The sequence below is a fragment of the Poecilia reticulata genome, chromosome 18, assembly GCF_904066995.2.
Source record: "Poecilia reticulata chromosome 18, P_reticulata-male-v2, whole genome shotgun sequence".
NCBI lineage: Eukaryota > Metazoa > Chordata > Actinopteri > Cyprinodontiformes > Poeciliidae > Poecilia > Poecilia reticulata.
The window spans coordinates 23,343,992-23,357,560 of record NC_088847.1 but is presented as its reverse complement, the minus strand read 5'-3'; the positions used below and the strand labels follow the sequence as shown (position 1 = coordinate 23,357,560).

The 13,569-nt window shown below is 37.6% G+C and overlaps 1 protein-coding gene across 1 annotated transcript; it reads left to right on the top strand.

Annotated features, from left to right (window-relative positions):
- The first annotated feature begins 3,443 nt into the window (after positions 1-3,443).
- On the top strand, positions 3,444-12,471 carry cnpy3 (canopy FGF signaling regulator 3). Its single transcript, XM_008435789.3, has 6 exons — positions 3,444-3,715; positions 5,362-5,488; positions 6,823-6,919; positions 7,968-8,090; positions 9,498-9,615; positions 11,330-12,471. The coding sequence occupies exons 1-6, from the start codon at positions 3,610-3,612 to the stop codon at positions 11,605-11,607; spliced, it is 849 nt and encodes a 282-aa protein (XP_008434011.1). The 5' UTR covers positions 3,444-3,609; the 3' UTR covers positions 11,608-12,471.
- The last annotated feature ends 1,098 nt before the right edge of the window (positions 12,472-13,569 follow it).

Below are 13,569 nucleotides of genomic sequence, written 5' to 3'. Positions count from 1 at the left end.
GAGAGAGAAAACCACTACAGAGGGCCAACGCTGCTGAAGACGGTTGAATAATTAGCTTTTCCCATCAGTCTATATTGGTGCTGCTGTAAATATCCACATAACATCTCCAATGCTGCAGCAGATTACTTTAAAACAGACAGATTTTTAGTGTGTTTGCGTAAAAGCAGCTTTGTTCACAAACAAAGACTCTGTGTTTCTTTTCACATCATGTTTGTGGCTCACTTGTATTTCAGCTCTTATTGGTTCAACCTGATCAAACCAGAGCGACGGCGCTTTTCTACAAGCTGCCATGTAGTCTGTATTACTTTATTTATTTAGAGGAACAGCTGAAAAGCAGCAGAGATGAGAGTTTGTCCAACAAAGCGCCGGTTTGCCTGTTGTGTGGGCTGCATAAAAACCAGCTTTCATCTTTCTTTCCCTCTCCACATCAACCTCAACTCCACCAACTCAGTGTCAAGTCCTGCTATGAGACGCACCGATCTGCAGCAGCGTGTGTGTGTGTGTGTGTGTGTGTGTGTGTGTGTGTGTGTGTGTGTGTGTGTGTGTGTGTGTGTGTGTGTGTGTGTGTGCTGACTGTCCTTTTGGCAGGCAGCAGTACACTGGAGCACCTCTCAGAAAAACTGCACTATTATTGAACCGCTGGGATTGGCTCTTATCTGGCTGTGAAACTCTCTTTCACACACACCCGGGTTCAAACAAATACATTCAAGCACAGGAACACATTATACTGCTGCTGAAGGTTCACACACTCGTTTCTAGTTATTAATTCAGATTAAAGCCAAATATTATCTCAATTATGACACAAGTATGTCCAGTAAATTCATTTCTTTATGCTTGTTTCTTTTTTTTTTTCTAGTAGCAGGAAATTTCTGCTACTTCAGGTTTAGATTTGGATATTAATTACCTTAATTTATTTCTTTTTTCAGCTGATCGGACCTTGGACCAGATTTGGACCCAGTAGGTTTCATAACTTCCTCTAGAGTATTTTGGTTTAAGTTTATTGTGGACTTAGCTGATGCGTTTCCGTTACCAATGTGTGGAAATCTTTGTCTATATTCTGCTAATAAGGTCATTTTCAGCAACGACGCAGTTCGAAGTGCTTCACATGAATTAGAAGGAAATGCAAACAAAACAACAAACGAAAAGACAAAAAGGTACAAAACTAATAATAAAAATAAGAGTAAAAAGTCAATCATTTATAAACGGATAGAGGTTTCTCTGGATCTTAAGTTTGTTCTGAATTAGGGAGACATTAAGCTAAATGTTGGTTCTCCATGTTTGATTCTTGTTCTGGGTTACCAATGTAGAAAAAAAAACACACCATTTTGCAATTAAATAAAAAAAAACTAAAAATCACACCTGAATAATCTGGTTCATGCAAAATAAAAATAAAAAATCATCATGGCAGCAACAGATGTAAACATTTGAAATATATTCAAACTTTAGCCATCAGAGACGTCAGTGTCTCATTCAGTCCAAAAATACTTTTCTAGGGAAATTTAAATGTTTTTGTAACTCATGTTAATTCAAATTCTTTAAGAAGAAGATGTTCACGGTTAATGTTGTCCATATATTTGGGAGCGGCTATTAGGCGCGGCATTTTGGGGAAATTGTCGCTGATTTTTACATTATAACTATGGATTCAACATGTTTGAATGACACACAGCTTTTCATGAAACGGGGCGATGCTGAGAAAGCTCTGATGAAGCCAAAATGTCAGAAAAAACCAAACCATCATCCTCCTACCACTTCCTGTCGTCTTCGTTGTTTCCGCCAGTAGTAACATCCAGCTGTTGATCACAAAAAGTGTTTCCGTTGCAGTTTTCCAAAACCAATATATATATATGGATATACATATATACCCGTCCATCCATCCATTTTCTTACACCCTTGTCCCTCAGTGGGGTCGTGAGGGTTGCTGGTGCCTCTCCAGCTAACGTTCCGGGCGAGAGGCGGGGTCACCCTGGACAGGTCGCCAGTCTGTCGCAGGGCAACACAGAGACACACAGGACAAACAACCATGCACACACACACTCACACCTAGGGACAATTTAGACAGACCAATTAACCTGACAGTCATGTTTTTGGACTGTGGGAGGAAACCGGAGTACCTGGAGAAAACCCACCATGCACAGGGAGAACATGCAAACTCCATGCAGAAAGACCGGGAATCGAACCCAGAACCTTCTTGCTGCAAGGCAACAGCTCTACCATCTGCTCCACTGTGCAGCCCATATAAAAACAGAACGAGTTCTAAAATAGAGCCTTGGGGTGATCCATGACTGAATAAAGTTGAGAAAGCCTCCAAAGTTAGGAGTCAAAAGACGGTTTCTGATGAACAGCATCTCTAATCTGAGTCCAGCCCTCAGATCTCATAACTATAACAAAGGAGCGGAACAAAGACGGGACAAAAAGCTGAAACTTCAGCTCCTTGTTACCCTGAAGCAGAGCTGTCATTACAGCAGATGAAGCCGTGATCTAGCTAACATTACACACTCTGACCTGAACTAGATGCTGAAGTCTCGTCTCTAAATGTCACTTTCATTTACATTCATTAATATCTTATGTTTGACTGATTCCTTTGTGGTTTAGCAAGGAACTCCAGGTCATCACAGCAGTTCAGTGTTCATTAGTAATAATCTAAACAGGTCACCTCTTATTTCGTTCCATACATGCTGCAGGTGTAAGGATTCAGTCTGAAAAATTTGATCAAATTATCTCCAAATCCACACTCTGGTGATAGTTAGGCACGATCACTAAGTTTAATCATTAAAAATACTGTTTTATTCAGCTGTTTGTCTACCTATCAGAAATCACGTCTACTTTAGACTTGGAGATAGCGTCCCCTGCTGGAGACATCTAGGAATTACAAGATCACTGAATTCAAACGGTAGGCGTCACTATTTAAATGATTTTTTTTTACTAAGCAATATTTTGTTACTGGTAAAAAAAATAACAATAAAATAAACAGACCTTTAAAAATGCAATTCATCCAGCACAAATTTACAAAACAAATGGCAGATAATTAACTGTAGTTAAATTGAAGTAGCACACTATATTGTGTGATAGTCGTGATTTTGAATCATATATTTCTCTTTTCGAACAACAAAAACTAACTTGCATGTTGCTATTTTTTAATAATACACAATTATTGAATAATAATTGATGAAAAGTAAAAAAAAAATACACACAAATATTGCTACTGAAAATTTGTTAATACGTCTATTTTATAACACACAACAATATTTAACAAATATCAAATTTTGATGTATTTTTACTCTGTTCATCTTTGACATGAGATGTGTTTTATGCGTTATATCGAAAAAAGGGCGCAGAGTGATACCTCATGTCATATCGTCTCTCTGGACCTCCTCGGCCTCTTATTGGTCAAGCCACTGCCACTTCTTCGGCTCTGATTGGTCCGAGTTTTGGCGTGCGTCACGTTCGTAACGCCCTTATCGGAAGTGGCTGCAGTCGAGTTTTTTTGTACACCTGTGATCATGACCCGCAGAGGGATGTGAAAACTGGGTTGAAATGGGAAACCCAGTCACGTTTTAACGGTTTAAACGACTTTTATGTAGCGATAAGGAGCTGAAGACAACTTACGGTATGATGTTCGCGGTTTACTGGTCGGTTCTGGCCGTAATTTCGTCGGTTGGAGCAGCTAAAACGGACGGAGACGATGATTGGGTTCATCTTCCTAACAGATGTGAAGGTAAAAGTGAAGTTCAGCAGCTGTTGGGGTCATTTTAAGCTCCTCACTGGGTCATCCGGTCCACTGCCGGGCCTCAGTCACACGAACAGTCCCCATGTTTACTTTATTTACAGACATGAGATTAATTCTTCATTTCCGTGGATTTGTTGTTGTTTTTGCTGCTGATATGAACTGTTCTTCATCACTTTTCCTCCTATGTCAGGTATTTATCTTTTTAAAATGACCCAAATGACGAGATCTTGGTCACAGTTACATGTTTAATACAATTGTACGTTTATATTTTTAAATATAAGAATTGGTTGCCTACAGAGCAAGGACAAGCAAAAAAGTGAATCTGTAAACATAAATTGTACCGAAGGGATCACATTTACAGAACAAATAAATAACAATAATGGCTGCTGCTAGAGTAATAAGTGTATTTATTTAGTAAAAATACTGTAATATTAATGTAAAAAGGTATTTAAGCAGCTATCTCATAGTAGTTTAAGGATAAATCAGTTCTAAGAGTTGAAAAAGTTTGATATCTCAAATTATTTTTGATTTCAGAAGTTTATGTTCAAGAGCTCATTACTGACCTAAAACCTGGAAAGTTTGCATATGATCTGAAGAAAAATAACCTTTTTCTTTCAATATTTCTGTCCAGAAATTGTCATAATAGTAAAGTCAGATTTTATCTGAAGGCTTTTGATGATAATTGGAGGTTTAGTTGGAATATCTGGAGTGAAAACTAAATTCTAGAACCCATCAGAAATACATTTTAAATCGCTTTATTCATATTTTTCTGTATTATGATGCAATTCAAGTTTTATAACTAAATATTTAACCAAATATGTGTAATTGAAAAATAATAAAATCAATAAAAACTGGATAAATTAGATGAGTAAATAGTTTCCATCCATCCATTTTCTTGCACCCTTGTCCCTCAGTGGGGTCAGGAGGGTTGCTGGTTCCTCTCCAGCTAACGTTTCGGGCGAGAGGCAGGGTCACCATGGACAGGTCGCCAGTCTGTCGCAGGGCAACACAGAGACACACACACACACACACACCTAGGGACAATTTAGAGAGACCAATTAACCTGACAGTCATGTTTTTGGACTGTGGGAGGAAACCGGAGTACCCTGAGAAAACCCACCATGCACAGGGAGAACATGCAAACTCCATGCAGAAAGACCGGGGCTGGGAATTGAACCCAGAACCTTCTTGCTGCAAGGCAACAGCTCTACCAACTGCACCACTGTGCAGCCCCGAGTAAATAATTTGCTAATTTGCTAATTAAATATAAAAAAATGAATAATAAAAAGCTACATGAATTAAAACTACTTAAAATTCAACCTGTACATTAAAACAATAGATCCAAGTTAAATTTAAAAATACAAGTTTTAATATTAAGTAAATAAATCCATTATTATTTGATTAAATCAATAACAGATAGAAAAGTTGGACCTGTTTTTATTTTTTTTTCCTGGACCAAAGAGAGATTTTATTCTCCATAATTTTAGACCTAAATCATAACTGAATTAGTTATTTTTGCTAATAAAACGGTAAACTTGAGCTCAAACTGTGGCTGGAAGCAGCAGCTGAAGCTCTGCAGTTTGTGCTGCAGAAAGAAATCTCCCTCAGTGACGTTTTGGCTTCTCCTGCTTCAGTCTGTAAGTTCGTCAGCATCGAGATGAAGTCGGCCTTCGAAGAGACGGGCAAGACGAAGGCGGTCATCGAGAGCAACTACAACTTCATAGACGGGAAGGGAGCGCCGCCGGTTAAATACGTCAAGTCGTAAGTTTCTCTGCAGCTCTCAGCGAAGCGGTTGGGTCGAAAAGCAGAAATGAGACCTTGATTCTGGCACCAGGGGACGAGAACCCGGTCAGATTCAGTTCCTGTGGAAGAACTCGATATAGAAACGGGCCGCGCTGCAGGAAATACTTTCTGAAGTGATCATTTATCTGCAGCAGCTTGTAGAACAAAAGTACAGAGAAATTACTTACAGAAGTTTTATTTGCATAATTATTTAGTTTTTCTCCTTAGTTTGAAGCTGGATCTTTAGTTTTTAGGTGATATTTCTAATAATTGACATCGACTCACCAATTTCTGTTGCTGCTTCAGTGAATACAGGTGCAGCTCACACTTCAAAAACACCAAATATCACCAAGTATTTTGCTCTAGTTTCTAGTGAAGATATCTTAAAACACTGGGAATAAAGTTACAACAAACTTTTCACCAAGCTGTAGCAGCTGGTTTTAAGTCAATCATGTCTTAATGTTGATGAAAAAGTTGGAGTTACAAGTGAAATTTCACTATTTCCTTTAGCATAACTTACAATAAGAGAAAACGTCTTGCTCCACTGGCAGATCATTTCACTTGTAACTTGAACTTTTTCACCAATAGTGAGGAATTACAGATTTATAACCATTTAATGGTTTTAACCATTAAATGTGTCAATTATTTTGATTTTTATGTTCAAAGTGAAATAAAAACATAAGATGATTTAGGGATGCAACATCGGTATCGGACGATATTAAGTCTTGTTTTAACATATGGTATCGGTCCGATAAATAAAACACAGCAGAAATATCAATATCGGTTATCGATATCAGCCCAAATTCTTGTATCGGTGCACCCTAATAAGATTAGAATATTAACTTAAACCTGTAAACTTTTTTACAGTAATCTGGTCTTAATGAAAGTATGTTTAGTACCTGCTTAAATGTTTTTTAAAAATGTTTTTTAATCTGACAAATGAAGCTAATTTACTGACCTACGTGTATAATAGAATATCAACCGACTCGCTGGTGGACAGGATGTAGGTAAAGTCCTCAGATGCAGTTTGTGTTGCAGGAAAACATGCAAACTGTGCAGAAAATATGAAGGAAAAACCAAAACGACTCTATGGGGCAAAAATGGTTCTTCTCTGAAAGGCTGAGGAGAGAAATGTGGGAGAAATGTTGGTTTGGTACAAAAGCAGCGATCCGATTTGCTTCTTTCTCCTTCTACAGCTCAGAGTAGCTGTAAACCAAGCCTAAACCAGACAGCCGTGACCTCTGACCTTTCAGCAGCGCAGCAGTGATAAAGTTTTATCTCAAGTTGAGCCGAGTCTTTTTGTCGTTTTCCAGAGATCTGCGATTCATCGAGGTTGTGGAGAACGTTTGCCAGAGGCTGCTGGAGTACAACCTGCACAAAGAGAGGAGCGGCAGCAACCGCTTCGCCAAGGTCAGACTGGCTGTGTGTGGTCAAGGGTCAGAGGTCAGGAGTTTAGGCTCATCTAGATCTGAGGTCTGCAACCTGTTTGCCTTCAGTCCAGCTAGAAAAACTGGTTCAGAGCCACAAATATTACATGACCAGATCATAGTATTTGATAAATATCATTAAAATATATATATATAATTATTTCTGTTTTTAGGATTTAGGATAAATAAAAACATTTTCTTCTTTGTGACGTTGGCATTTGTGAAAAAATGTTTTAAAAAAGACAGAAAGTCTCCAACCTGATGGCAAGAAGCTCAGATCTGAAAATGTATTTCTGGTACTTTTAGTGTCATTTTGCTTTAATGTAAAGCAGTTATTCCATGAATAAGGGAGTACATTTCTGCCAAAACATCTCAACATTTCTAGAAAAATCAAGGACATTTCTGAGTTTCAAATGTTGAGAACATTTTGACGTTTGAAATTTCAAAGTTTAAGATTAGCCTAAAAAAACTAGTTTTTTTTTATAAATCAAATTTTGAACTTTTCAATATGAAAAACTTTCTTGTTTTTCCTAGAAAATTTCTGAAGCTAAAGTCAAAATGTCTTGAGTTTTTTGTCTCTTTTCATTGAGATATTATTGCATCTACATTTAAAACTTCAGTTGGTTCTTTGTAAATTTTAGCCAAAAATATTTGGAGCCACCGTGGACGATCCAAAGTACCACTGGTGGCTCCGGAGCCGCAGGTTGGAGACCCCTGATCCAGATCAGGTTTCTGAATGCTGGATGTTTTCTAGACAAACAGGAAGAGTTTTAAATGAAGCTGGACTTAATTTTAGGATGTTTCTCCTCTCGTCTCTGCAGCTTTTTGTCTGAATTCATTTGGAGAAGAGAAAATGTCCTTAAGAAGTTCAGTTTCCCATGATTCCTGATCAGATGCGTGTGTGTTTGCGTACCTGTGTGTGTGTGTGTGTGTGTGTGTGTGTGTGTGTGTGTGTGTGTGTGTGTGTGTGTGTGTGTGTGTGTGTGTGTGTGTGTGTGTGTGTGTGTGTGTGTGTGTGCGTGCGTGTGCAGGGCATGTCGGAGACGTTCTCCACCCTTCATGGCCTGGTGCACAAGGGAGTGAAGGTGGTGATGGATATTCCCTACGAACTTTGGAACGAGACGTCTGCTGAAGTCGCCGACCTCAAGAAGCAGGTGGTTGTTTTGTTTTTGCTTCTTTTCATATGTGCTGTGTTTGAATAAACAGGGTAAAAGTTTAAATTAAAAGGGGGAAATAATAACTGAACATACGATAGTGATAAAATGTGAAAAACAACTGGGTGTTATTGACGACAGAGTATTAGGACCAGACTTTTTTTATTTTTTAAATTGGGGAGAAAAAGTTGTTTTAAAGTGAAAAAAGCTTTGATGGTGTTATCAGGTTCAGCAAATCCATCTGGTTCTTAGTTTTAAATAAACAAAATCATTTCAAAGTTCTGCTTCCGATAACTTATAGAAACTTTAACTTCACAAGACACTCAGCATTCCTTATTTTAATATCTATTTCTTGTATTAAGTATCATGACTTTATTTTGTCACTATAACTTTATTCTTGTAAATAATGACTTCTTTTTAGTAATTCTTTGACTTTATTCTGTACTGTTATGACTTTATTCTCGTTTCACGGCTTTATTTTTGTAAATTACAACTTGGGTCAGGTAATTCTCAAATTTCATTCTCGCACTACTACGACTTCTCACTTTGTTAAAACCTTGTTCTCATATGATTACACATTTATTCTATGGTTTCGCTACGACTTTATTTCCATATCGCCATGATTTTACTGTTGCATTATTATGAGTTTTGCCAGAACTTTATTCTCGTGTTATTGCGACTTTATTCTCAAATTTATTCTCGTATTATTGCGACTTTCTGTTCATATTGCTGCGACTTTATTCTCATTTTGTTGCGACGTCTTTACTGTGTGGGTTAAACAAACCAGAGAAAACTGAAAATTCAAAATGGCGTGCCCCGTTCTCGTTTTTTTGTGAGTTTGTGTCGTAGGGCTGTGTAATAATATCGATTTTGCGAAATATATCGATATTTTCTTTCCTACAAAAAAATCGGTATTCATCAGCAAGTATCATAACGTCCAACTGTCGCCTTGCTCACTCACTTCTTGCTTCGCCGGGAGAGTGATTAGGTCATCAGGCTTAGAGTGTCCAGGTTAAAAAGGTATCAAACTATTCAGAGCAGGTACTTGGTGACTTTATTTACTTTACAAATGAATGTAAGCTACAGTTTGTACTGTTTCAATTAAAAGAAACATGTTTTCTCACCACTTCTTTGATTCATTTTGTCCAGCTGTCGACTTTAAGTCTGTGTCCAACCAGAGCCAGGTGTTGTGTAGTTGGTGCTTTTAATCAGTTTTCAGTTAAATTAATTCAGTTCAACTCTATAACCGTCACAAAATGTCACCAAAATCACTCTGTCCCTCTAAAATCTTACAGAAAATCGGAAAAGTGTATTGAATTGTATCGTGAGCCGAGTATCGTGTATCGTATCGTGAGATTATTGTATCACTACAGCCCTAGCGTGTTGACGCCAGTGTGTGTCTCCCAGTGTGACGTGATGGTGGAAGAGTACGAGGACGTGATTGAGGACTGGTACAAAGGGAACCAGGAGGAGGACCTGACCACTTACCTGTGTGAGAAACACGTCCTGAAAGGAGGAGACAAAGGTGAACACACTCAGAATGCTCTCAGGTTGTTGTTTGTTTTTCTGCTGACTCAATGTTTTCCCTTCGGCTGTTCTGGATTTAGAAACCTCGCTCAGCTCCTCAAGCTGGAGAAATGTTTCCACTGGCAGGGTCGCGCATAACGGAGGTTAAAAATCCCCTCTGGCCCGAGTTCACACCACATTCTTCTTGTCCGTTTTCAGCATTCCCGAGTTTAAAGGAGCATATTAACAGGAAAAAAAATTATATTTTATTTCCACTTGCCTTAAAAAGTTTCTCAGTTTGCAGATTTTGTGACTTTAAATGTGTTTTTTTTTCCGGACACCTCGTTTGGTGCGCAGAAACATGTGGAATAAAAACAAATTCACAAGAACAGATGAGCTGGACGTTAAATGTTTCTCTGCTCCGTTTTTTGTGTTTGAGCAGCAGAAACATGTGAAACTGAAGCAGAACTGATGTCATGAAATGCATTGTGGGAGCGGCGAGCCGCTGGTTCTCAGGAGTTTATTTATACGCAGCGACCAGAGCCAAAAAACATCTGATCCAGGAAAATCCTCCGCTGGAAACCCGAGCATGAAAACTTCCAGAGCTCGTTCTGACTTCAGTTAACTTTTTCACCAGTTGTTGCTTATTTGATGCAATAATAACCGAATATTCACTCTGTCTTATTAGCACCAAGCTGAGCTACGTTTGATGTAAATGAAAGGCTGCAGATCCATTTAACAACTTAAATCTGAATATTTTTGTTTCAGTTTGTCATTAGGACTACATTTTATTCCCCCTTTTCCATAATTATCAAATGTTTCATTCAAGAAAATAACTTTTATTGCCTTTTTGGTCAAATTTAACATCTCATTTTGTTTGGTTCTTTAATTTAAATATATTTAAGATTTGTTTATTTATGAAAAGGGGGAGAAAATAAGTGTTTATGTTGGAATAGAAACGGATGCTTGGATGTCGCCCAGTCATTTCTAGAGCTGCACTTCAGTGATCGAATCTCGTATCGATTATTTTGACGAGCGATCAGATAAAAAATGCTGCAGAAATTTCATCTAAGCTTTTTTATCCATTAAAAATTTATATTTAGAAAATGATCAGATTCCTTTTTTAAACAAGAAAATTAACATTTTATTCCCCAGAATGCAGCATAATTGATTACATTGTTATTTATTTAACTGAAGGCTGTGCAGATGATGGAAACAGACGGTGTAACCAGATTGTTGCTCTACGTTTAGGAATCTTTAGTTTCTGTTAAATTACACGATGCAGTCAATAACCGTCCAAGCACCAACTTTAGTACTTTGTATATTCTGCTGTTTTAATGAAGAAAAACTTAAAATTTTTTGAATTTAAACATCTTATGTTGTTGTTTCAGGTCTTTTTCTGATTTTATTCTCACAAGATTCAGACTTTATTCCAATTTTCTGACTTTATTCTTGTAAATTACAACTTCATTCAGGTAATTTTACGACTTTATTTTTGGATTCTACCTTCATGTATCCTTATTTTTGTTTAGTTTTTGTTAAATTACACAATGAGATATTGATCATCCAAACATTAACTTTAGGACTTAATGGATTCGGCCTTTAGCTGTTCAATGAATAACTTTAAAATTAAGCTCTTTTTCATTTTTTCCTCTTCCTTGTTGAACATTTTTGTCTCTAATTTTGTTCCTTTTCACACCTCCATCCATCCATCCATCCATCCATCCATCCAGCCTGCCTGGATGAGAACTGGACTCCAAAGAAGAAAGGAGACCAGGCAGCGATTGCAGAGGACAAGAAGAAGAAAAAGAAGAAGGGAGGCAAGAAAGGAGGAGAGAAGGGAGACGGGAGCCCAGACGGAGAGAAGACGACCAAGAAGAAAAAGAAGGAGAAGAAAGTGAAGAAGAAGAAAAAGAGCAAAGCTCCGGTGGAGAAGTCGGACGGAGGGCAGACGTCGGATGAGGAGGTCCAGCCTCAGGTGCCTCTTTCTGGGCAGAAAACGGAGCTGTGAGCCGCCGGGTTTTCCTCTGGATTCTCCTGCCGCTTCAAACAATCTGCAGCGTCGTCTAAACAGGAAATGTGCTGAACAAGCACTTCCTGTTAGAGTTTTAAGGTCCTTTAAGCCAGGATGTTATCGTTGTTTTAGGACTTCATGGCAAACGGTTTTAATTTAAAAGTACCTTTTTGGTATTTGTCCTGATGTCTACATCCACTAATCAGAAGGAACGGCATTTAAATTTGGGGGCCTTTAAATTAGTGAATTTATTACACAACAAGAGACTTCAATGACTTATTTAAACAAAAGTTGGTGTCAGCTTGTGTCATTAAGATCATGGTTCTGTTGAGAAACTCAGTTTTGCCCCAAATTTAAGTGACATGAATCTGAAATCACGGCCGAAAGATGAGATTAAATAATTTAATAATGAAAATCAAGTATAATCTAATTCTACTTTCTTTTAAAAGATGCATTTTTTAATGGTTTTCTGATTGTAAATTAAACTTCTTGGGAAATGAAAGCTGAGGTCTGAGTCTAGAAAGCAAACTTTCACTTTAAAGTTGTGAAACTTTTCTCATATTTTTCGTCTCCTGACAAAGCGACTCGTTCGTTTCCTATTCTCCGTTTTCATATCAGTTCATTCCTGAGAGCTGGACATTTAGGTACATTAATTTGTGTTTCATTTAAGTCTATTTTTGTGCGCTGTACAGAGGCTGCTATTTAAGGTGTGTATGGTTGACCTCAGCTGTTGCATTTTTGTGCGTATTTTTACAAGATTTTTACTCTGAAGTAAGATGCTGGTGTTGATGTATTGGAGCTGGAACTATTTGAAACTCTGCAAACATTGGATGAATTAAAGTGTGTCAGTATGTTGCCTCATTCTCTGGTTATAGAAGATTGTTTTTTGTAAGATAACTTGGTTTTAATTTGTCTTTTAAAGTGATGTAGTGGTCTTTCTGACCACTAGGTGGAGTCTGACTTGAAGTTCACAAACAGCAAGTTTCTTTAAAATACCAATGGGATTTTTGCAATTTGTCTTAAATTTTTAAATCAAACAAACTTTATCAGGATGTAAGCTTGAATTAAAAAACAGAACTGTATTATAATTGTGTCTTCATTTATTTAGGGGAAAAGCTATCTCAAACCAACCTGTACTTTATTTAAAAAGTATTTGCGATTCAAATTACACTTAAAGGGTTCATTTGTGCCAGACCTACTGGTACAATCAAACCCCAATATGTTCTGAATATGTTCACTGTAAGTAATGTGAGAATCAACAAATCCCAGATATTTGTAAGTTGTTGCTGGACAAATGATTGCCTAGAAAAGGTAAAGGGACTGGATAGGTGAGTAAAAACACGTGCATTATGTGTTCACAACATTAATTACTAAATGATTTGCGTTCATGGTGTAATCTGTATTTCATCTGTTGTCAGTATTTACCCCACAGAAAAAGGACAGTATCGTTATACAAAATGGAGGTTAAAAACACGTGAAGATCAGCGTTAACGTGATCCTCCATTTTTTAGTAGCAGAATTATCAAATTTAACAAAAATGTACTGTTGGCTGTAACAAATTAAATAAATCTGGTAAATATGGGTTTTTCATACATAGACCGTGACATTAAAAAGATTAATTCAATGACGGCGCCCTCTGATGGCAAGGCATCTGTCGAAAACAGAATCTGGCGTAAAATCGCTCCTGTTTTTATTCTCGACGCCATTATTGTTAGCAAAGATGGCGGCTAGCTAACCGTTTGCCAGTTAGCCTCTAACGAAGTCTTAGCTACTTGCGTTTAAACAAGAATACAGCTGGTTGTAACAAGTTTTCCCACTTGTTAAACAAATTGGATCGCAGCATCTTCTAGCTCACTGCGAATGAAGAAAATGAAGAGAGATAAATAACAACGAAAGTGATTAGCACCGAAATCTGAACACTGAACTCTACACTTCATCTTTTCGGACTCAGAGTCATCA